Below are 25,708 nucleotides of genomic sequence, written 5' to 3' on the forward strand. Positions count from 1 at the left end.
GATTCCAAGTAAATTAACTGCTGCTTTAAAGCAAAAAGATCTGTGTGTGTATGTATATGTATTTATGTATACACACACATAAAGATAAGTATGCGTGTATGTACGTATGTATCAACACTCCAAAGAGGAATACAACAGACACTAGAGTCTTCAAAAAGCAACATGTACATTTTTACTCTGTTACAAATATTTTCTAATTTTCCTTGTCATGGCTTCTTAGATACAGCCATCATTTAAAAGTGGACATTTAATTTCCAAATACATGGGTTTAAAAAAAAAAAATGTACAATGTCTCAGACACAAATCAAAATTACTTCACGTAAGAAAAAGAAACACGACATACTTCCAGGAGAAAAGACCACAGAAAATCATCCTGAAATGACCACGCTCTTGGCATGAGAAGAGAAGGATTTTAAAGCAGCTCTTCTAACTGGAAGGATAATATGTTCATAATTAACGAAAAGATAGAAAATCTCATCAGAAAAAGTATGAAACTTAAAAAAAAAGTTATATTAAAAAAAGAAAAAAGTAGAAATTATTTAAAAAGGAAAAATGCAAATTTTACAACAGCAAAGTACAAAAATGAAAATTTTAAATTCACTTAATGGACTTAAATAGGAAAATGAAATGCCTGAAAAAGAGTAAGTGAACATAAAGATAAATTCATAGAAACTATGCAATCTGTAGAAATGGTATAAAATACAATAGTCATCTGATTTTTGACAGAGGAATCACAGGACTACAATAAGGAAAAGAAGGAATACAAATGGCGTTGGCACAACTAAATACCTATATTTTTCTTAAAAAATGGAAGCCTTAACCCTTATCCTCATATCATAAACAAAATTACTGAGATAAATTACATAATTATACATAAAAGCCAAAACACTGGGCTTTAGAAAAAAAATCTTCAGGTTAGTCAAATTTTTTTCCCAAGGACACAAAAAAGCAACAACTATAAAATTAAAAACTGATAAATTAGGCATTATCAAATTTTTTAAATTTTATGCTCATCAAAAAAGTTACTAAGAAAATGAATGGGCAAGCCATAGGTTAGGAGGGATATTTGCAAAACATTTATTTGATAAAGGACAGGTTTCCAGAATATATTAAAAATTCTAGCAACTCAGTAAGACACACAAAATTTTTTTTTAATGGGAAAAAGATATAAATAGACACTTTATAAAAAAGACATATGACGAAGCAATAAGCAAATGAAAACTTTCTCAACATGCAAAATGAAGCTACAGGAAAATATCATTATGTATTAGCGAGCAGAGCTAAAATTAAAAAGACTAACACCACTGGCAAGGTGGGCAGCAGTCAGCATTCTCATATACCATTGTTACAAGGGTAAAATGGTGCAATGTCTGTGGAGAAAAGTTTACCTGTCCTTAGAAAACTAAATATACCGTCCACTGTATGCCTTAGTAGTTCCAATCCTAAGTAAACACTCAAGAGAAATTAGAATATAAGTCCACAAACTGTATTTATGGTAGGTTGATAATAACCAAAACCTAGAACCAACCCAGGTGTGAATGGGAAAAGAGAAGAGAATTCTCAAAAGAGAATGGAAAAAGAAACTGTGGTATATTCATACAATAGGATACCACTTAACAACAACGGCTGAACTACTGATACACTCAGTAGTATCTCAAAACCATGCTGAATGAAAGAAGTCTTATACAAAAGGGTATATACTGTGACTCCATTAATAAGAAGTTCTACATCAGGCAAGCTTATACAGTAAAATATTAACTGCAGAAGCTAACTGGCTGTATGAGTGTTTGTGTAACATTCTTTCAACCTTTATTTTGGAATTTTCTTATTAAAACATTGGAGGAGCATTCTAACACTCTTAAGGATTTCTTTTCCAAATAAAACAGTAACAAGGACATGGACAGTTAATTGAAGGGCAATATTTAGTTATAATATTTACAATATTTGGAATTTTTACAAGAGTCTGCTTATTTTTTTAACTACTTGGCTTACTGGGTAAATATGCCATAAAATAATTAAAACATGCCATAAAATAATTAAAACATGCCATAAAATAATTAAAACAACTTATATACAGTAAGACAAAAAATTGTCACAAAGTACTAACTTTGATAAATGCATACTTAACCAGAATAAAAATGTCAAAAACACTTAGGTTTCTTTAAGCAAGGTTGTGCTCTGTGCTCAGCATACAATCTTACAACGGAAGTTCCTGTGTTTTGAAGAAATATCATAATCATCAATATTGTCTTCAAAAGAAGAAGTATTTTATAGGGTTTTAGAAAATCCCAAGAAATCGTAATTTTACATGATTAAAAATAAAATAATTATTTATCATACATACGTACTTGAGGAACGTTGCTATCAACCCACTTGGAATTTGGTAAAATATCATCCCACAAAATCAGGCATCGAGCAAGCGTCTTAAAAATGAAATACAAAAAAATTAATTACAGCAGGAGAAGTTCACAGATTTTGTACTGATAATACCAGTAACAGAACAATTTAAGAATTAGTTCCCAACTGATGGAAGTTTTCAAAATAAAGCTAAGTATATAGTATCAACCTAAGCCACTCACTAAAATAAACTGAAGGTTTATTAGGCTGGCCAAAAAGTTCATTCACATTTTTACATAAGATGTTACAGAAAAATCCAAATGAAGCTTTTGGCCAACCCAACAGATGTATCACAAAAAAATCTAAAATTGAGTTGCTCACAATCAAAGTTTGGAGGAGTTGGAGAAAAGTTTTTACAACTTGCCCCATAAATGAAAAGCCATAAGGAAAACAATCAGTCTACAGAATTTAAAGACTATCATATGCTAAAAACATACATTTAAATATCAAGAGGAAAATTTTGAGATAGTTATGTCAAACAATTACTGTCGCTAATTATACCTTTAACAGTATTACTGTACTCCTAAAAACAATGAACAAATGTAAAATAAAGTAGTAATGAAGCCCCACTGAGTTGCTGCTCATTAGGAACTTTGAATAATAATGTGAAAAGTTAAAATGTTAGTCCAAGTACTACCTATCAATGCGGCTGCCTTACTTAGGAATTCCTACAGCTATATTTGAGAATATTCAAAAGAATATGAAAAATTATATACGTACATGATGGATTAACAATATAGACTCACTTATGGAGACATTTTATATAGACTCCTCAAATTAAGAGAAATGAAAGACTGCGAAGTATCATACCCTCAGTAAGAGGAACTCTGGCTTCACAAAGTCCAGCAAATACATGGTGTCTGGAGCCCGGAGCCAGTCTGCAATGGATCTGTTGGTGGTGGACCAGCAAGCATTATTGCTCAAGAAGAGAGTCAGACAGTCAAGCATCACAAGACAGATCTCAGGAACTTTCTTTCCACTCCAACTACTGCTCTATTTTTTTCCCACAATACTTCACATCCTCCAAAGCAATATCTGGTACATATGTATGCCTTACTATAACCTAAGTATTTGTTTTATTCACTGAAATATCTCCAGTGCCAAGAAGGCAATGACATATACTTTCATGTAAACAGTAGATGAATAAATCTGCTTTTAAATCCTTAATTTTGCAAACATTCACTTTGTCTAAAAAATGAATTTACAATAATGAAAAATTTCTTGAATCTCAAACAATACTTTTAAATCAAAAGACTTAAAACCCAACTTACTCTTCTATGCAAAATGTAAAAGAATAAAATGCCAAACATCTACTTTCAAGTGCCAACACTAGTTATTGGGGTTGGGAAGGCAGAAGGTATGGTTGTTAAGAAAGCTCTTGAATTAAGCAGAAACCATTTTTATGGATGGGAACCAGGAATATAACAATGCTGATTTCTGATTTAATGCTTATTTCTGATTTAATCAGTTCCCACAACAACATGCAAAATTAATGAAAAGGAATTTGGACATTGTTTATCAGTGACATCAACTATAAAAATGAATAGAAACTGGCAACCATATTGCCAGATATTAAAATAACTGGCAGAATTTGAGAGCACTAAAGTCAGGCTAATCTAGCACATAGTTTTACTGTGAGGTAAACACAGTAAGATAATTTAGTGTCACTACTGAGGTCAGAGCGGGGCTTCCCAGGTGGCTCAGTGATAAAGAACCTGCAGGAGGTGCAAGAGATGTGGGTTCAATCCCTGGGTCAGGAAGATCCCCTGGAGGAGGAAATGGCAACCCACTCCAGTATTCTTGCCAGAAACTTCCCACGGACAGAGAAGCCTGGCAGGCTACAGTCCATGGGGTGGCAAAAAGTCAAGACATAATTAGGCGATGGAGCAATTCGAAATCAACTGAGGTCAGACAGGCAGTGACACTGTCATGGCAAGGGATGGGTGGGCAGATGTGGTACCTGTTATTGGTTTTTAAGTAGATCATGGCCAAAGCGAGAGTGGCACCTGGACAAGTCACATCCACATTTATGGTATCTCCTTCCTATCAAAAGAAAAAGTTTATTTGTGTAAAAGAGCTTTGAATTACTCTAAAATTCTTCTGAACGCTAGCCATGCTTAAAATTAACATATTTACAAATGCTGATGTGAAAACTACCATTTTTAAAATTAATTCCTTAGTCTCCAGAACTCTGATCTATTGCTTGACCTGCACCTACCTTGATCTGGTAACTCGGTGACTTGTGTTTCTCTCTGTGCATCCCAGCTTGAAAGCGCCTGTGCCCTCCAACCATGTACTGATAGAGCTGCTCGGGCACATTGAGGTCCGACATGCCTATCAGGTTACTGCCGTGCTGGATAACAAAGGAACAGACGTGTGAAAGGAGATTTTACAGAGAAAGACCTGTTTGAACCGAATAGCTTCAAAGCTGGGTATTTAGGGTTTTTAATCAATTAAACATTTCTCATGAGTTAATACTCAGTTTACTAATAATTCACATTAAAAATTATAGAATACACATGCAAATTAATACTTTCATTTCATAAAATACACACAAGCTTCAAAATATACTTAATTTCACTAACAGTTAAAGAAACTGTTAGGTAGGTAAATGAAACCTGAACTATGAACATCTCAATCGTTTCATTATTGTGCCTATGAACTATTCCAGCAATGATAACCATAGTAATAAATATAACTTTCTGAACACTTAACTCTCTTCTAGGTGCGATTCTGTGCATTTAACATGGGTTACCTTACTTAACATGAGGACAAGCCTATCAAACAGCTCCTGTTTTCCAGGTGAGGAAAGGGAGGCACAAACAGATTACACCCAAGGTCACACAGCTAGTAAGGAGCAGCAGCAGCTCTAAAACGAGGCAGCCTGGTTCCACAGTCTAGGGAGCTGCTTAACTACCAGACAATACGGCAGTTACGTGACGTGACTCTCTGGTCAGGGCCAGAATTCAGGTCCCTATTCTCAGCGCGATGCTGTTTTCATTCTATCATCTGCCTCCTTAGCTCATGTGTCAGATGTGAAGAGTCAAAAACCTAACTGACAGCTTTCTTTATATAATTTAGTTTCAGTATAACCCTGTATTGGAGGTTAATCAAAGAACCCACATTTCACCTGACATAGTCATTTAATGAAATGTTTCTGGTAATTCTGTACTGTGTCTCCTGAATGGGGTCAAAGATGGGTCAGAGTGATACTGCATTCTCTAACAAAACAGCTGCTAGCGGGGTGACCTTCTGGGATATCAGGGTGCCAAAAGACAACTCTGGTTTATCTCTAGTAACTTCTACAGACTCTTGAGGCTTCCCACCAGACTCATGTTTTCACTGGTTTCTGCCTGAGAGGGCTGTCACTTCTTCATCTTATGTCTTGAAATCTTTCTGAGAAATTTCATTCCTAGGGCTCATTCATAAACACTTACATCTAAGCTGGGGTCAAGAAATCTGAAAGCCCTACTCTTCACTATAACTTCTCTCCATTCCCAAATCTGACACTTTGAAAAATATCCCAAAAGAAGAAAAGAGCTCAGAATCAGGGTCAGCTAAGGCACAGTAGGGCAGAGCAGCATTCAGAGCAATGAGTCAAGGGCGCTGTCTCGACAAGCAGATGCTGTCACTGCAGCATCTGAAGGCAGGAACTCTGCTCACCCCCAGGCAAACCATGCCCAGGGCCAGGCCAGCAGCCAAGGAGTACGACTCTCTGTCGGTGCAGTACTCCATCTCTGGACCAGGCGGCCGGCCTGCAAAACAGAAAGCAACACGGTCAGGCTGGTCTCTTCAGAGCCTACGTCGTGAAAGCTTCAGAGCTAACTTGCCAGTAAGTTGCCGAAGAGCTATGAATTCAATACAATCCCACTGAGAAAGATCTGACGTCCTCACAAATGGTGTCCACAACTGTTGGTTTACTACAAAATAAAACCCAAACACGGTTCTTCTCATTTGCCAATTTGAAAGCAATGACTTTAAAATACTGCAAAACCTTGGGCTTTATAATAAAACTAAAAAAAATTACCAAAAAGTAGGAAGAAGTTTTAACGGGGAGGGATGCTCAAAAAAGCTTCAATTTATAATTTCTTTCCCTTTTCCTTTTGTTCTTGTTTTACTATTTTCAAATTCATTCATTAGATGTGGTAAACACATGTTCAAATACTGATAATGAACAGGAAGGACACTTCAAGTTTTTCAGAATTTTAATTCTTAGCCATGCAGTTCAGTTCAGTCGCTCTGTCATGTCCAACTCTTTGCAACCCCATGGACTGCAGCACACCAGACTTCCGGGTCCATCACCAACTTCCAGATCCAGACACTTAGTATGAATCTACATAATACTAAGCTCTACTATGATAGAATTTTTCTGTCCTGATGCCAAAAGTCTGACTGGATGTAAAATTCATACTTTTAAAAAGTACCCTTTAATTCTAACTCCACCCCCTTTAAAATGCAGCAAAATGTATTATGTTATATATATTATATCCAAAAAAAAGTTCACATTCCTAGAATTTCATCCCTATTTTTTCAGAGAACAAAACAATTATACACATGCAATCAGTCAAATGTTTACTGCTTAACAGCAAAGAATTAAAAACCACCTAAAACTCCTGAAAATAAGAAAATGATTGGGCAGTTTACAGAACACCAACTCAATGAGCTATTACACAATATAAAATTAATTTTAAAAGCCATTTATGACAATAATATATGAAAAGGGCAGTACAAAAACGGTATATTCTAAGTATACAAAGAGCATCCACACGAATCTTTCACAGGTAATATACAATCTTCTAAACATAATATGAAAGAGCTAAGGCTGTGAGATATGTGTGATATTAGCATTAGATATCATCATGATACAGCCAAAGAACGTTACACTACCCCATAGATGAATAACTTTTTAAAGCCAGTCCTGAGGATCTTCTGACTATTTCTCAGACCAATCACTTAAGCTATTACATATTTTGGTAACAGGAAATATTGTTTTGTGAATAATTTATTTCACCACTATAGTAGAAATAGAGGAAAACAACAGAAAGGGAAAGACTAAAGATCTCTTCAAGAAAATTAAGATACCAAGGGAATATTTCATGCAAAGATGGGTACAATAAAGGACAGAAATGGTATGGACCTAACAGAAGCAGAAGATATCAAGAAGAGGTGGCAAGAATACACAGAAGAACTATACAAAAAAGATCTTCACAACCCAGATTATCACGATGGTGTGATCACTCACCTAGAGCCAGACATCCTGGAATGTGAAGTCAAGTGGGTCTTAGAAGCATCACTATGAACAAAGCTAATGGAGGTGATGGAATTCCAGTTGAATGATGCACTGAAGTGCCAGCAAATTTGGAAAACTCAGCAGTGGCCACAGGACTGGAAAAGGTCAGTTTTCATTCCAATCCCAAAGAAAGGCAATGCCAAAGAATGCTCAAACTACCGCACAATTGCACTCATCTCACACACTATCAAAGTAATGCTCAAAATTCTCCAAGCCAGGCTTCAACAGTACATGAACCGTGAACTTCCAGATGTTCAAGCTGGATTTACAAAAGGCAGAGGAACCAGAGATCAAACTGCCAACATCTGCTGGATCATCGAAAAAGCAAGAGAGTTCCAGAAAAACATCTACTTCTGGTTTATTGACTATGCCAAAGCCTTTGACTGTGTGAATCACAATAAACTGTGGAAAATTCTTAAAGAGACGGGAACACCAGACCACCTGACCTGCCTCCTGAGAAATCTGTATGCAGGTCAGGAAGCAATAGATTTAGAACCGGACATGGAACAACAGACTGGTTCCAAACAGGGAAAGGAGTACATCAAGGCTGTATACTGTCACCCTGCTTATTTAACTTCTATGCAGAGTACATCATGAGAAACGCTGGGCTGGATGAAGCACAAGCTGGAATCAAGATTGCAGGGAGAAATATCAATAACCTTCAGATATGCAGATGACACCACTCTTATGGCAAGAAGTGAAGAAGAACTAAAGAGCCTCTTGATGAAAATGAAAGAGGAGAATGAAAAAGTTGGCTTAAAACTCAACATTCAGAGAACTAAGACCATGGCATCTGGTCCCATCACTTCATGGCAAATAGATGGGGAAACAATGGAAACCATGATAGACTTTTTTTGGGCTCCAAAATCACTGCAGATGGTGACTGCTGCCATGAAACTAAAAGACGCTTGTTCCTTGGAAGAAAAGTTATGACCAACCTAGACAGCATATTAAAAAGCAGAAAAATTACTTTGCCAACAAAGCTCCATCTATTCAAAGCTATGGTTTTTCCAGTAGTCATGTATGGATGTGAGAGTTGGACCATAAAGAAAGCTGAGCGCTGAAGAATTGATGCTTTTGAACTGTGGTGTTGGAGAAGACTCTTGAGAGTCCCTTGGACTGCAAGGAGATCCAACCAGTCCATCCTAAAGGAGATCAGTCCTGAATATTCAATGGAAGGACTGATGCTGAAGCTGAAGCTCCAATACTTTGGTCATCTGATGCGAAGAACTGACTCATCTGAAAAGACCCTGAGGCTGGGAAAGATTGAAGGTGGGAGGAGAAGGGGACGAAAGAGGATGAGATGGTTGGATGGCATCTCACTCACTCAATGGACATGAGTTTGAGGAAACTCCGGGAGTTGGTGATGGACAGGGAGGCCTGGCGTGCTGCAGTTCACGGGGTCGCAAAGAGTCGGACACAACTGAGCAACTGAACTAAACTGATAGTAGACTACATTGTTGATCCCAATTCGTTCCTGCCCTACAGTGCTCCTATATAAACATCCACTCTACTGATAGAGTCTCCCAGTGTACATGAACACTCGTGACTGGTTTTGACCTAGGAGCCTGGCTGGCATAACATAAGCAAAGGTGCAAAACATGCCTCAATTATTTGGTTCTCCCACTTGCCCTTCTGTCATCACCATAAAAGCAGCACACCCTCCAGTCTGGATCCCAGAAAAAGTCATTTGGAGCAGAGTCTGAGCATCAGACCCATAGATCTAGAGCCTGAAGCCAACAGGCCCGGGCCAATTTTGTGGCTATCCTGAAATACATATAGAAAGATCCTGAACAGGGCAGAACGATACATGTAAGTACATATCTAAATTACTGAATGCACTAATAATGCTAAGAGCATCTCCATTTGTCAGAAAAAGATGACAACATCCAAGACACATTTCCAAAAAATGGAGACTCAGCTGAAAACATAAAAACTAAGTTTCATCACTGACATACACACTAGTACATAAAGGAGAAAAGGAGCGTCAATCACTCCCATCCTGTTAGAAGTGCTATTGTCCAAGAGAATAAACACTGTGCTTTCAGGGATAAAATCAACTTTGAATTTAAGTGCAGACCATTGCTGGACAATGCCTGGCAAAGACAGAGCAGGATAAACAGCATGCTCACATGTGATTAAGACCATAGGCGGGAATTCCAGGGAGGTCCAGAGGTTAGGCCTTTGTGCTTCCACTACTGGGGTCCTGGGTTCAATCCCTAATCAGGGAACTGAGATCCCTCAAGCCGCATGGCACAACCCCCTTCCAAAAAGAAAGACCACAGGCCACCTCATTAAATGGGGCCACGGGAGCTCAGTAATGGGCTGGCAAACAGTGAGCATGCAGACTAATAACCTGCAGAGTAACATAAGCCTTGGAAAACATTATCTATAATTTTTTTCTTTATTAGTACAGCTCATTCTATGCTTACAAAAGGTACTATTTTTTCCTTCCTTTTTATAATCTTACTATCATTTTACTTCGGCTCCTGTGGAATGGGAAATAAACACTTACAAGACCATTAGTGCTATTAAAGTCATACCTATTTCAGCCAACAGGACCTCTGCGGTGTGCCTGTGAGCTGTCCCTTGATACACAAGGCCGATGCCAACCACTGCAGCCACCTGGACATTGTGAGGAACATCAAGCTCCGTGGACGTTGGGGGCAGGAGAGCAGGTATGTGGATGCTAAGAAGCCGGGTAACTGACATATCCATGGTGCCTAGTTTAGCAGCAGCCACACCAAGAAGCAGTCCAATACTTGTCATCTCATGACCCTAAGACAGAGAAGAGAAGAGTGACTTAAGTCACTACCAAAACAAATATGCAACTTTCGCAAAATACTTCCTTCCAGTACTTTTATTAAGTACTTTTATGTGACAGGCACAGTGAGAGGCTCCAAGAATACATAAGCAAAGTAAATAGAAATGGTCCCTGCTCTCATGAAGTTAGTGCCCCTGGGGGAGAAAATGTGTTAAGCTAACAAATATATATTATTAAAAACTCACTGAATGAAAAAGATAAAGATTACATGAATATTTTAACAGACCCTAATTTATTTTAATTGAAGTACAGTTGATTCAGTGTTGTGCCTAATCTCTGCTGTACCCGCAAAGTGACTCAGTTATACACATGTGTACATTCTTTTTTTATATTCTTTTCCATTATGGCTCACGTCAGAAGACTGGATATAGTTCCCTGTGCTATACAGTAGGACCGTGTTGTTTATCTTCTAAATGTAACAGTTTGCATCTACCGACCGCAAACTCCCCATCCATCTCTCTCCTTCCCCCTTTCCCCCTTGGCAACCACAAGTCTGTTCTCTATGTCTGTGAGTCTATTTCCAACAGAGCCTAATTTAGATTAAGAGGAACCGGGGTATCATTAGACATCTCCAAAAAGTAAACTTACAATAGAATGAGTACAAGTTAGCCAGGAAAAGTGGCAAACGTTGGGGGAGGGGTGTCACTGAGATTTAGAAAGTAAGAGAAAATGATGTCAGGTGAGGGAATACATGCAGATAATGCCGAGATAATTCAAAAATGATGATGCTCGGCTGATGACAAGCATGTCAAGACATTTCAATGGGAAGAGTTTTTTCATAAAAAGGTGCTGTGACAACTGTAGAGCCACTTGCAAAAGAATGAAATTGGACTTCTTTCCTTAAACATAAAAATTAACTTCAAGATGTAACTAAAAGTAAAAAACTCTTAAAAAACACAAGTGCAAATCTGCATAACAAGTATAAACCCAAGTTACCCTGGGTTAAGCAATAACTGATTAGATAAGACACCAAATGCACAGCAACCAAAGAAGAAGTAGATGAGTTGTTGTTGCCACTGTTTAGTAGCTAAGACATATCCGACTCTTTGTGACCCTACAGACTGTAGCCCGCCAGGCTCCTCTGGCCGTGGGATTCTGCAGGCAGGAATACTAGAGTGGGTTGCCATTTCCTCCTCCGGGGGATCTTCCCGATCCAGGGATCAAACTCACATCTTTTGCATCTCCTACACTGGCAGGCACCAGTGTGCCTGCCTGGGAAGCCTAGATGAACTGGATTTCATCAAGTTAAAAACTTTCGTGCTTCAAAGACACTACCAGAAAGTGAAAAGACAACCCAAGAGACAACACAATGGGAGAAAATTTTTGCAAATCATGTACCTGTTAATGGTCTGGTACACATAAGGAACTCTTATAACTCAACCAATTAAAACTAAGCAAAGGATTTGAATAGACATTTCTCAAAAGACAACATATAAATGACCAATGAGCACATATAAAAATGTTCAATATCATTAGCCATCAGGGAAATAAATGCAAACCAAAACCACAATGAAATATTACTTCACACCTACTGGGGTGACTAAAATTAAAATGACGGATAATAACAAGTGTTGACAAGAATGGAGAGAAATTGGAACCCTTACATATTGCTTGTGGGATTATAAAATGATGCAGCTACCCTGGAAAACAGTTTGGTAATTCTTAAAAAAGTTAAAAAGAGTTACCAAATGACTCAGCAATTCTACTCCTAGAAATATACAGAAGAAAAATGAAAACATTCATCCACACAAAATGCTCATAGTAGTATTACACATAACAGTCAAAAAGTAGAACAAACTCAAATATCCATCAACTGATGAATGGAAAAATAAAGTCTATCCATACAGTGATTATCAACTCAGCAATAAAAAGGAATGATGAGCTAATGCATGGTATTAATATAGCATGGACAAACATTGACAGCATTACAGTAAACAAAAGAAGCCTGCCATTGAAGACCACCTACTGTTTGGTTTCATTTATATGAAAGGTCCACATTGGTAAATCCACAGAGACAACAAGCAGATGAGCAGTTTGTCAGGCTGGAGGGAGAGGGGAACAGTTGACTGCTACTAGGTAGGGGGATTCCTTCATGGGATGACGAAGATGTTCTAAAATTAACAGTAGTGATGGATACACAACAACAATGTGAATATAATAAAAACCACTCGTTTTAGGCCATGAGAAAGAGTCTGGTTTGCAGAGGAGCTAAAACAGTCAAGCTCTACGGTCAAGTGTGAAGAGCAAAGGAAAGAAATGCACAAAGTAGGTTGGAGAAGTGAGTAGGATCACAGTGGTTCCTAGAAGGCACACTAAGAGCAATGGAAGATCACTAAACAGTTTGAGCAGCAAAGTGATCTGTTCCAATTTACGCTTTAGAAGGGTCTCAGTGCCTGCTATGAGAAGAATGCACTCAGAGGGGCATGACTGAAGAAGAGCAAAGAGGACCCTGCAGAGCTCCTGTCACAGCCCTGGGGAGGAGCGAGGCCAGGGGCCGCAGCACGAGTTCTCACTTTGGTCAGGTAGTCGTGGATATTGAGAGTAGCCAGCTTGGTGAGGTGCCCGTTAAGGCCCAGGGCCATGAGAAAGCCAGCATACTCATTGGCTAGCTCGGCATGTTTGGGCTTATTGTAGACAATCCAGGCTGAATCGATCTGAGAGGCAGGAGCTATCTTCAGGCCCGCAGCCACGCCATTGTGGAAGCTGGCCCAGCTGGTCATGTTGGGAGGCACGTCGATATTCCCACTGTTCAAGTCCACTGTCGTGTTCCGAGGAGGGGCCCGCCCTAGTCAGACAAAATGTAAAATGCAGAGAGTGAAAATTCAGAAAATCAAAATTGTTACACTGATTTCTGAGAACAGAGATCACTTTGCTGCATTCAAAACCCTTAGCCCCATAATACCTGGGGCTACATGAATAATAATTCCAATGTGTAATTGATAACAATGATATTAATTTCAAATGTACCATCCTATTTTTCTCTTTCTCTCTAGACGTTAAGAAAACATGGTATTTTTGAAAAGACAAAGACCTTTATAAATTTGCTCTATCTCTACCTCTTATGTATATATGTCTCTCTATATATATAGCAATCTAATTATACGCTGTTAGTAAAAATTCCAAATTGCATTCAAAGATACCTACATAAAAAACATCATTTTATACACTTGAGTTACCCTGTGAATCAGAAAAGAATATTCACTAAATTTAAATATATGGTCAACTTACTGAAGAGCACATAAACTGTTCCTAATGCTAGGCTCTCTATGAATTTCTTTTCTTGAGTGTTTTGATTCTAATCTATACTGTGTACTTGTATATACTGAATTCTCTGTATATTTTTAATGTTCTATGATAGCTGAAGTCATGGATGAATATTTAAAATAAATATTCTAAACACTGCACAAAGTTATACAGTTCGCTAGAGGTTTGAAACATGTTCTGAAAGTTATGTAAATTTTAATTGGATGCACAGTGTCTTATTTGTAATAGTCTATATACACACATACACACACATACAAAGACACAGCATAAAAGAAAATATATTTGCATTCACCATTTGCTTTCTGTACCTAAGAGCTAACTCAAATGCTGGTCTGTGAGAGTACCACATTGGTGACAAGTTCATGAGAGACACTTTTATTTTCTCAAAAAGGGCAGAGAGATTAATAATGAAACAGCAAGTAAAATTTCTAAAATGACATGCATAAGACACAATATTGATAATTCAAAAAGAATCCCACTAAACATACAATTAATCATTTTCCTTTCTCACTGACCCAGAATTTAACATACCAGTTAAATTCAGCTTAGGAATAGGCAATGGTTCCGTTGGAACAGGATGGTACGAAAACAAGGTAAACATTCCTCGTCCTACTGGAAGAGCCATAGTTCGCTGACACAACTGGAGCAATCTAGAATTAAAATTAAAGCCATCATGTGAAAAAAAAAAATTAAACAAACAAACAAAAAAACTGGAATGTAATCTGTAATGAGTATTTTAAAAGCAGCAGTGCTGTGAAAGATGAAGCTACATCAAAGTAAATCCATACAAAGATGTGGGTGAATCACCTAAACATGGTTATTCTTTTTCATACTCTGACTCCCATTAGAGGGCTTCCTCTATGGCTTAGCAGAGAAAGAATCCTCCTGCCAATGAAGGAGAGGCAGGTTCAATCCCTGGATCGGGAAGATCCCCTGGAGGAGGAAATGGCAACCCACTCTAGTATTCCTGCCTGGAGAACCCCGTGGACAGAGGAGCCTGGTGGGCTTAAAATCCAAAGGGCTGCCAACAGTTGGACACGACTGAGCAACTCAGTATGCATGCACTCCCACTGGAGACTCTGAGGAGGAGACAAAGTCCTTCTTCTGTTTCATGTTCACTTTGAACTAAAACCAGCTATTCTACAAACCAAGCCAACTCTCCCTAAGTATTCAATAAGAAAAACCTAAAATTCTACTTTAAATAATGCTAGCCATCCCGGAGGAAAACACAGTATTTGTTGCGTCTCCTCACTGTGCTATTACCAGTTTAGCTGGGAGCCTCCTCTCACCCTTTCTGTGAACACAGCCCTGGTGCCACCTCCATGGTCTGCACACAGGAGGAAAAAAAAAAAAGTCTTTGTTTTGGAGGTGAGTGGATTTCATGGTGTCTCCAGAAAAACACTGAAGTCATTTCATCTACTCGAAGGCTAGGATTTATGGAACTAATAGCACTATATGTCAACTATGTTCAAGGTTAAAATGGCTTCTACAGGCTGTTTTTGTTTAATCACTAAACCGTATCTCACTCTTTTGGGATTGAAGCCCTGCCAGGCTCTTTTGCCCATGGGATTTTCCAGGCAAGAATACTGGAGTGGGTTGCCATTTCCTTTTCCAGGCTATACTTTGAAACTAATTCACTACTTTTTAACTGGCTTCTATGTTAAAATAAGTGGCATCAAACAGAAATTGTGGAAGTAGGAGCATTTATAACCAGGAAATACTAAAAGCTATATCTGAAGACACAGAAATATCCTTTCTGAGGCTAACAAGAAGCTAAAACTCTGCAGACAAAGCTATTGACAAGCATACTCTCTCCCTTATTGTACATACATATACCTGCTTTTCTCATTCACTGGGGAGGAACACTTCACTGTCCTAAGATGACTCTTTAAGAACAACTGCCCCACAGTAATTTGTAATCAGGGAAATTTAGAATTAAGCCAGAATGCTACATCCCATAACATTTTTAGCAGAAACAGAATACATAAACCACAAAATTATAATGAAAACAAAACCCGTGTACCCCTTCCGTTTAAGATGCAATTGATTTTAAGATGCATCACTATTTCATGAGGTACTAAGAAAGAAAAAGCACTGCCAACTAAACCGTAACACCCACAGACTGACAGATAATCTGATTTCAGAAATGTGAAAAGGCTGAAAAAAAAAGGTCAGCATCACAAAATCAATGAGCTCGGATAACAAAAATGACTGATGGCGCTGACCTCTACTGTGTACTCGGCGGTGCTCTAAGCACTGTGTAGAAACGACCCACTTGATCCCTGAGCAGCCCTGTGAGGTGTGAATGAATGCTACAGTCACGCCTGTTCTTCCAGCGGAACAATCAGTAATTTCTTACTTAAATTCCGGCGCTGATATTTGCCTTTACCTGTTCTCTTTTTCCTCAATGAACTCGTGGTCACTGAGCTCTGGGTACTGCACCACATTGACGCGGACGGGGTGTGCACTCTGGAGAAGCCTTCGCACGTCCTGCACCCGTAAGTCTTCACTCCATATCAACGACATCACCTCCTGGTTCATGTCATTCATGCCATCATCCTCCTCCTCTGTTTCTGTTCCTGAAGGAACATCTGATGAGAGCACCTGAGTAACAGACTTGGTTGTAATACTAACTTAAAAACCAGCCAACACGCGTTTGCTGAACATAAGGATGCACAGGATGAGGTGCCAAGTCCACATCAATGCAAACAAAACGTATATGCCAAAGCAAGCCTGACTTAGGTTCCCAGGTCATACAGGACTCCTACCTAGAAATCTTTTTTTAATTGTATTGCCTACTTGGAAACATTCTTCACTCAGCCAAGGGGAAAGTTTTCAACTTAGAATAACAGTCAGGAGTCTGATCCCACAGAAAGGAATATTCTAAATAAATTATAAAAATCTAACTATATTCTAAATATTCTGAAGAGGAAACAAATTACTGGCAACAGAAGATTAACTCCACACAATGTTACTAAAGAACCAACACCAATTTAAATACTGTCTTTAATTAGTAGAAGCAGAAGAAAACAACTGGGAAGGTATCAACCAACGGCTGGAGGAGGTCAGACTAATACTTTCTCACTTCTGTGCTTTAAACAGAATGGATCATGGTTGGTTTTCACTTTTCATTTTTTGTTCTAAGTATGTTCCAAGTATGTATCTTAAAAGGAAAGGAAAAAAAAAAAAAAAGGAAAGGAATTAAATGCAGCAGAACAAGTGAGGAGAGTTAATTGCCGCTTATCATTCTGTCCTCATATGCTTAGTATGTGCTTTACCTTCCCAGGCCAAATGATTCAATCAGACTTCAAAACAGAAGAAATAGCAGAAATCTTGTTTTCTCACAGTTTTCTACTCCTTTCACAAAAGATTAACTCCTAGATGAAAGGCTAAAATCTTGCAACATTTTAATGTGAAAGCAACATTAACTAGAAAAAAGATTACTGGAAGATATGACTAAAAATCAGTCTGACTTTAGTTGCTAAAAATTTATTATAATTTATATGGTATATCTAATTTTAAAAGAAACTATATTCCAATTGGTCAGTCAGCAATAAAATTTAGACCCAAATAGCTGATAAATTAAATTTGAGACAAGTTACAAAATGTAACCTCAAGTAACTGAACAAACTGAATTTAGCCAGAATTACTTAAAAGGACATATAAATACAGATGAACGATTATCAGTATCATTTGGCTTTAAGGCTAATGATGGTCTCATTCATAGTAACAAAAGAGGTCTAAATGACTTAATCTTGGTTGAGGGAAAGATAATCATATTATTAACAAAAAAATTTTGGTTTTCTGTTTAAAATAAGACAAACACTAATTCACCTAAAACTTCTTACTTAAGTGCAGATTAAAAGATAGATGTGGGCTTCCCTGGCAGTTCAGTGGTAAAGAATCTGCCAGCCAATGCATGAGATGCAGATTCAATCACTGGGTCAGGACAAAGCCCTGGAGTAGGAAATGGCAACCCACTCCAGTATTCTTGCCTGGAGAATCCCACGGACAGACAAGCCTGGCAGGCTACCGTCCACGGGGCCGCCAACTAAACAAACAGCAGCAGCGGTTAATTACTAACGTGGCACAAGCAGGGAATCAGTCATGGCAGCTGTCTGTTGACTTGTCCTGACTCAGGGCAAAGAAAGGTAAGACAGAGCATTCACAAAATCTACTTCCATGTTCAATTTACAATGAATAAAATTTATCCTATTTTAAGGCATATCTATCTAGCATATAATATAAAAGATAATCTGACACATACACTTGCAAAAATTCTTAAAGGAAAACGGAGGACAGCTCTACTCTAAGTCTACTGAGGCTAAAACTGAACATGGACTTTCTATGGTGATACTCACCGATTTTCCTTTAGGCAAGTTTCCTTCGCAGGCCTGCTTGGAAAGATCCTGACGTCCAATCAAGAGGCAGACAGCTTCCGGCCAGTCTGAAGCAGGCTGCTCCCGACAGTGATAAATCGCATCTCGGATGGGAAGAGCTATTCCAAAGGGAAGCGTTTCCAAGTCTCTTAAAGTGAAACCTTGTGACAGAAGGAAGAGAGAAAATTCTTCGGTCAGACTTAACCAATATCCCAATCCTCCGAATGAAGTTAGTCAACTCTACCCTAACAAATAGCAAGAAACCAATTGTATTCATTCTGCTACCAGACCAGCATCCTGACATCAATTTTCTTTGGGGGGGGGGGGGGGGGGTGGAAATTCCTAAAATCTTTAAGAAAAAAGCACAAACAATCCAATAGCAAAATCAAAGGACAAAAAGACAATTCCCTAAGAGGAAACACAAATGGTCAATAAACATACAAAAAGATGCTCTGTCCAATGAGTGATCAGGGAGATGCAAATTAAAACCACTAGGAAATGAAAATTCATACTCATTTGACAGACATATATTACAGTCAATCAATACCAAGTGTTGGCAACTACACAGAGCAACAGTAATTCTCTTCCAGAGGATGGTGGTGTACATGGGTCCAATCACCTTGGAAAACACAGCGTGTATAGTCAGGTTCACCCCTACAGTCCGTCAGTAGCTACACAGAAACTTGTGCACGTGGAACAAGGACATAAGCATTAAAATATTCATTAGCAACCGTTCATTATGCAAAAAATGGTAAGGGAGGAAAGAGTCCAGTTTCCATCATCAACAGAATGGATAAATAAGTTGTGATTACATAGCAGTGAAAATGAATGAATGACTTTCTGCTACGTGAGTCAACATGGATGAATCTGTAAATAATATTGAGGAAAATAAGGTAGTAAAAAACATACTTATATCTACCCTGAGTTACATAAAGTTAAAAAACATACAACACTAAGTAATATATGAAGGTGATAAAAAAAAAAATGACAGACGGTAACACAAAATTTAGGATGGGTGTTGCATCAATGGTTACCTGTAGCAGTAAGGTGTGTGAGAGAAGGATATAAAGGACTAGATCCACAGGGCTTTCTACTACACTGACAATGCTGTATTTCTAATAGTGGGTGACCAGGACATCAATGTTCATTTTACTATTCTCTAAACACATTTCATATACTCTCTTTTATGTATACCATATTTCATTTAAAAATTTTTCACAGCCTCAGGTTAATTTTTTCTGAAATGATTTTCTAAATTTTGTATTTTACATATTTATTAAGATAGAAAATTGGTTAATTACAGAGGTAAAAATGTTACCTTATTTGAGAATGACACTTACACTAAATACTATGTAATATACAAATGAATAGAACTCATCCAATATTTTTCAGTGTATCTTATTGGTAATACTACATGACAATTATTGGAATTTTCAAGGAAGCATAACAAAAAAGAAGAGTGAAAAACTCAAGTCATTTAGAATATTCTCTAAATAAGAATTCAGAAAACTCTTGTTTCATTAAACATTCATTAAAGCACTACTTTCTAACATACTATTTTATAACATCCTCATTTTTTATGTTTTCATAGTGTTAATATTTTTAAAACATTTTAGTTCATTTTTATACAAAGTTTTGGTAGCTTACTCAGCTTAAAACCTGAAGGCACAATCTCTAGGAAGAGAGAATAAACTCTTTGCCTTCCTTTCCCTTGTCCCAGGTGAATCTGCCTCTTAGAGCATAAAATCCCTGGCCTGTATCATTCAAAAGCATACTCTAAGATATATACACATTACTTTTAGATTTTGCCAGAAATAATCATTTCTGATATCTGAGTATTTTAACAGCTTCAAATCTGAATGTGTAGTGACTAGCATTCTCCATTCTGGGGCCACTCTACAAAGACACAGCCTCTACTGTCTCAGAGGAAGGACAAAGATTTTCCATCCACCAAAGGAGAAAAGGCTGGTACCCCAGATATTAGTAGAGGGAAGCTGTGAGACTGTAAGGCAAAGAAAGGGTGGCTCAGGGGGCCATCATCTCAACCCCGTGGGATCCTTCTGTAGAGAGGCCCTGCCTTCTCAAGCCTCCCAGCTCTAGCGAGCTCTGAGGATACAGGGCCTGGTTAGGAAGGAGCAGTCCAAGGAAAGGATTTCAAAGACACATGAAAGGTAACAAAGATAAAAAAAAAAAAAAAAAAAAAAGAAAGGTAACAAAGATGACCTTACCTACATTAGTCATCCAGACAACTAATCTCTCACCTAGGCTAGAAACTGATGTAGAATGCCTGAAACTCAACCTGCAAGAGAACAAACATGAGGTTATTAAACATGAAGTCATGAAACAGTGTAAAAGTACAAGTTGAATAAAAGTCACCTGCTCTCCTCTTGTTCTGCTTGTGGCTTCTGGGGGGCTAAAACAGAACAAAACTTTATTTTAATAGGTATCCTGGTAAAGAAAGCATGCAACATATAGAAGACATTTGGAAAGAAAAATTACAGATAAACAACTCCTAGAAAACAATAAAATAAGCAGTCCTCTGGCAGGTTGGAAAGTATAATCATTTCCCTGGGGCTTTTAAAAGAGCCCTTTTCAGACATATTGAAAATGTAGTTTGTCAGATTTTAAGTAATCTTGGTCTCTGAAAGTTGTTGTGGACTCAAGACTAGAACTATGCGATTTTGTCACCTCTAAAATGAAGCAAGACACAGCACCTGAAGTACACTTAGAAAAGTTTTAATTTTTTTATTTCAACTCTGATACCGACATCTATGAAAATTTGTCTGGGGAAGCCTAATGTTTCACTGACTTACCTATACTTATTCTGGATAAATACTGTGAGGATTCATCAGAAAGAGAGCTTTCGTCACCAAGTATGTAGAGTGCAATACTCTGCATAAGGAGAAATTTAACATTATTTTTTAAACTCTTGAGGCATAAGCACAGACAGGAAAACTAGCCCATTTTAGATATAGAGCTCTGTGTTTTGACAAACGTTATACAATCATATAACCACATTTCAGGACACAGAATGCTTGCATCACACCAGAAAGTGCCCTTGGGAATCACTGCGAATAAATAACACCATCTTTTTTCTCTTCCTGTATTTTGCATCTTCTTCAGTATCATGCAAATGGAGTCACAGAACATGTTGTCGTCTGTGTCCTATTTCATTAACTTAGCACTTCTGTGAAATTCATCCACATTACTGTGTGTATCAGCAGTTTCTTTCTTTTCACTGCTGAGGGGTATTCCATTAGACATATGTACCAACCTCTGCTTATCTACTTACAGACTGATCGACATTTGGGTCATTTGTGTTGAGTGGATGCTCAGTCGTTTCAGTCGTGTCTGACTCTTTGCGACCCTGTGGACTGTAGCCCACCAGTCTCCTCTGTCCATGGGATTCTCCAAGCAAGAACACTGGAGTGGGTTGCCATTTCCTCCTCCAGGGGATCTTCTCGACCCAGGGACTGAACCCATGTCTCTCATGTCTCCTGCATTGGCAGGTGGGCTCTTTACCACTAGCACCCTGACTTGCTTGGGGAGAGGTGAACCCTAACTCTCTACTCCTCTAGGCCCTTCTCCATTTCAGCCTTCAAAGTTCTCCTTTGAATATCTGCTATTACCACTAAGATCTGCACCTGCAGATTTTTTTTTTTTTTTTGGAAAGGAAGTGGCAGCATGATCGTATTAAAATTTCAGCACAATGCTGGAGGGTCTTCAAGTCCTAACTAGAAACCAATACAAACACTACAAATGATAGATTCCTGAAAGCAGTTGACATTGTATCTAAGAAAGATATGATATAACATGAATATTTGTAAGTTGACTAGTGTAAGTTGGTCACGGAACACCTTTGGCTTATTCATGTATCTCTGGCCCCCTCTTGGGTAGCTATAACACTGAGTCTACCCCATTTTAGCGGAGTTGTACAGAACCGAAGTATTTGGTGAATTCACCTAAATGTTTCCACATAAGCAGCAAGGAATGAAAAAGTATTGAGCTGCTCTTAATACATTGTGAATGGACTGATGGCCACTGAATCGTACACTTAGAAACAATTAAAATAATACTATGTTATGTATATTTTATCAGTGTTTTTTTAAAAAAAGCAGAATCACCATTCTGCATGTCTATTTCAGAGCCATGGGGGTACTAAAACCTTTCTCAACATGAGGGAAGCAGAAAATAGAATAAAGGAGGAGACAGGTGGGGAGCAAGGACATTTATCTAGTCCAGTAATATCTGAGACAGGAGACAAAAGATCTGGTTCTCCTATAAGTCTAGGAAAGTCCCATCTCAAGAAAGGTACACAGAAGACCTCTAGGCAGGCTGCTCCAGTATAAGGGGACCAAGGGACGTTATTGTGAAGGAATTTACCTTTACTGACACCCTTTGATTCTATCTGAATCAGCTCTGATCTTGGGTTAACTGTGTATAATAATGTGAGTTAATTTTTTAAATAATAATTATTTCATTTAAAAAAAATCCAAGTAGGACTTTTTTGTAGCTATAGACAAGCCGATTATAAAATTTAAAGGAAAAGCAAAGGAATTAAAATAGCTAAAATAATTTTTAAAAATAAAAGTAATGGAAGGAAGAGTTATACTAAGCAATTTTAAGACTGATTATAAAGCTACAGTAATCAAGAGTGTGTGGACCACAACACAGACCAATGGACTAGAATAAAAAGTCCAGAGACAGACCTACAAATATGTCATCAACTGATTTCTGAAAAAGTGCAAAAGAGAAAGAATAGTGTTCCCAACAATTGATGTTAAAAAAAAAACTGACCATTCAAATGGAATAAAAATCTCAACACAAACCTCACATCTGATAAAAAAAAATTTAACAAAACGGATCATGGATCTAAATATAAAACATAAAACTGTAAAATTTCTGGACAAAAACAGGAGAAAATCTTTCTGACTTGGACAATGAGCTCATAGACATGACACCAAATGCACTATCCATACAGAAAAAAGTGGATAACCTGGCTGCATCACAATTCAACATTTGTGCTCTAGAAAGGAAGCATTAAGAGGACAACAGGACAGGACAGACCACAGGAGAAAACGCTTCAAACCCACGTATCTGACAAAACCTCCGTGCAGACACACTCACAGTACCACCAGCCATTTAGAAAACGCAAATTAAAACCACAATGAGTGATCACCGCGCATCCATCAGAAGGAAAGAATTTATAAATCACGACAACACCATCCACTGACTAGGACGCGTGCAGGGAAACTGGAGCACGCACACATTGACAGCGGACACACGGATGCACGGACAGACAGATGAAATTAATAAATGCTTCCTTCCTGGAAGAGATGCTACGACAAACCTAGACAGCGTATTAAAAAGCAGACACATCACTTTGCCAACAAAGGTCGTACAGTCAAAGCCATGGTTTTTCCATTAGTAATGTACAGCTGTGAAAGAATGACGATAAAGAAGGCTGAGCACCAAAGAAACGATGCTTTTGAATTGTGGTGTTGGAAACAGATGGAGAAACATACCGTGTTCATGGATTTTAAAAATCAGTATTGTCAAAATAGCTATACTACCCAAAGCAATCTACAGATTCAATGCAATCCCTATCAAGCTACCAACGGTATTTTTCACAGAACTAGAACAAATAATTTCACAATTTGTATGGAAATACAAAAAACCTCGAATAGCCAAAGCAATCTTGAGAAAGAAGAATGGAACTGGAGGAATCAACCTGCCTGACTTCAGACTCTACTACAAAGCCACAGTCATCAAGACAGTATGCTACTGGCACAAAGACAGAAATACAGATCAATGGAACAGAATAGAAAGCCCAGAGATAAATCCACGAACCTATGGACACCTTATCTTCGACAAAGGAGGCAAGGATATACAATGGAAAAAAGACAACCTCTTTAACAAGTGGTGCTGGGAAAACTGGTCAACCACTTGTAAAAGAATGAAACTAGAACACTTTCTAACACCATACACAAAAATAAACTCAAAATGGATTAAAGATCTAAATGTAAGACCAGAAACTATAAAACTCCTAGAGGAGAACATAGGCAAAACACTCTCCGACATGAATCACAGCAGGATCCTCTATGAACAAACCTCCCAGAATATTGGAAATAAAAGCAAAACTAAACAAATGGGACCTAATGAAACTTAAAAGCTTTTGCACTACAAAGGAAACTATAAGTAAGGTGAAAAGACAGCCCTCAGATTGGGAGAAAATAATAGCAAATGAAGAAACAGACAAAGGATTAATCTCAAAAATATATAAGCAACTCCTGCAACTCAATTCCAGAAAAATAAATGACCCAATCAAAAAATGGGCCAAAGAACTAAACAGACATTTCTCCAAAGAAGACATACAGATGGCTAACAAACACATGAAAAGATGCTCAACATCACTCATTATTAGAGAAATGCAAATCAAAACCACAATGAGGTACCATCACACGCCAGTCAGAATGACTGCTATCCAAAAGTCTACAAGCAATAAATGCTGGAGAGGGTGTGGAGAAAAGGGAACCCTCTTACACTGTTGGTGGGAATGCAAACTAGTACAGCCGCTATGGAAAACAGTGTGGAGATTTCTTAAAAAACTGGAAATAGAACTGCCATATGACCCAGCAATCCCACTTCTGGGCATACACACTGAGGAAACCAGATCTGAAAGAGACACGTGCACCCCAATGTTCATCGCAGCATTGTTTATAATAGCCAGGACATAGAAGCAACCTAGATGCCCATCAGCAGACGAATGGATAAGGAAGCTGTAGTACATATACACCATGGAATATTACTCAGCCATTAAAACGAATTCATTTGAATCAGTTCTAATGAGATGGATGAAACTGGAGCCCATTATACAGATTGAAGTAAGCCAGAAAGATAAAGAACATTACAGCATACTAACACATATATATATGGAATTTAGAAAGATGGTAATGATGACCCTATAAGCAAAACAGAAAAAGAGACACAGATGTACAGAACAGACTTTTGGACTCTGTGGGAGAAGGCAAGGGTGGGATGTTTCGAGAGAACAGCATCGAAACATGTATATTATCTATAGTGAAACAGATCATCAGCCCAGGTGGGATGCATGAGACAAGTGCTCGGGCCTGGTGCACTGGGAAGACCCAGAGGAATTGGGTGGAGAGGGAGGTGGGAGCGGGGATCAGGATGGGGAATACATGTAACTCCATGGTTGATTCATGTCAATGTATGACAAAACCCACTACAATACTGTAAAGTAATTAGCCTCCAACTAATAAAAATAAATGAGAAAAAAAAAAAAAAAGAACTGTGGTGTTGGAGAAGACTTTTCAGAGTGCCTTGGAATGCAAGAAGATCCAACCAGTCCATCCTAAAGGAAATCAACCCTGAATATTCATTGGAAGGACTGATGCTGAAGCTAAAGTTCCAATACTTTGGCCACCTGCTGCGAAGAGCCAATTCACTGGAAAAGACCCTGATGCTGGGAAGAAGGCAAAAGGAGAAGAGGGTGGCAGAGGAAAAGATGGTTGGATGGCATCACTGACTCAA

The 25,708-nt window shown here is 38.2% G+C and overlaps 1 protein-coding gene across 3 annotated transcripts in view; it reads right to left on the minus strand.

Moving 5' to 3' along the window:
* The window catches only part of ANAPC1 (anaphase promoting complex subunit 1), a 99,963-nt gene that overhangs the window by 32,418 nt on the left and 41,837 nt on the right, over positions 1–25,708 (minus strand). For all 3 annotated transcript variants that reach the window (XM_061156053.1, XM_061156052.1, XM_061156054.1), the window contains exons 22-34: positions 20,968–21,046; positions 20,531–20,567; positions 20,383–20,453; positions 18,137–18,315; positions 16,165–16,379; positions 14,307–14,425; positions 13,025–13,296; positions 10,231–10,465; positions 6,061–6,152; positions 4,616–4,750; positions 4,358–4,440; positions 3,208–3,286; positions 2,349–2,423 (exon numbers count right to left, since the gene is read on the minus strand). In XM_061156053.1, the coding sequence (XP_061012036.1) occupies positions 2,349–2,423; positions 3,208–3,286; positions 4,358–4,440; positions 4,616–4,750; positions 6,061–6,152; positions 10,231–10,465; positions 13,025–13,296; positions 14,307–14,425; positions 16,165–16,379; positions 18,137–18,315; positions 20,383–20,453; positions 20,531–20,567; positions 20,968–21,046 (1,671 nt within the window). The remainder of the gene's footprint in view (positions 1–2,348; positions 2,424–3,207; positions 3,287–4,357; positions 4,441–4,615; positions 4,751–6,060; positions 6,153–10,230; positions 10,466–13,024; positions 13,297–14,306; positions 14,426–16,164; positions 16,380–18,136; positions 18,316–20,382; positions 20,454–20,530; positions 20,568–20,967; positions 21,047–25,708) is intronic.

The sequence above is a fragment of the Dama dama genome, chromosome 11 (genome assembly GCF_033118175.1).
Source record: "Dama dama isolate Ldn47 chromosome 11, ASM3311817v1, whole genome shotgun sequence".
Lineage (NCBI taxonomy): Eukaryota > Metazoa > Chordata > Mammalia > Artiodactyla > Cervidae > Dama > Dama dama.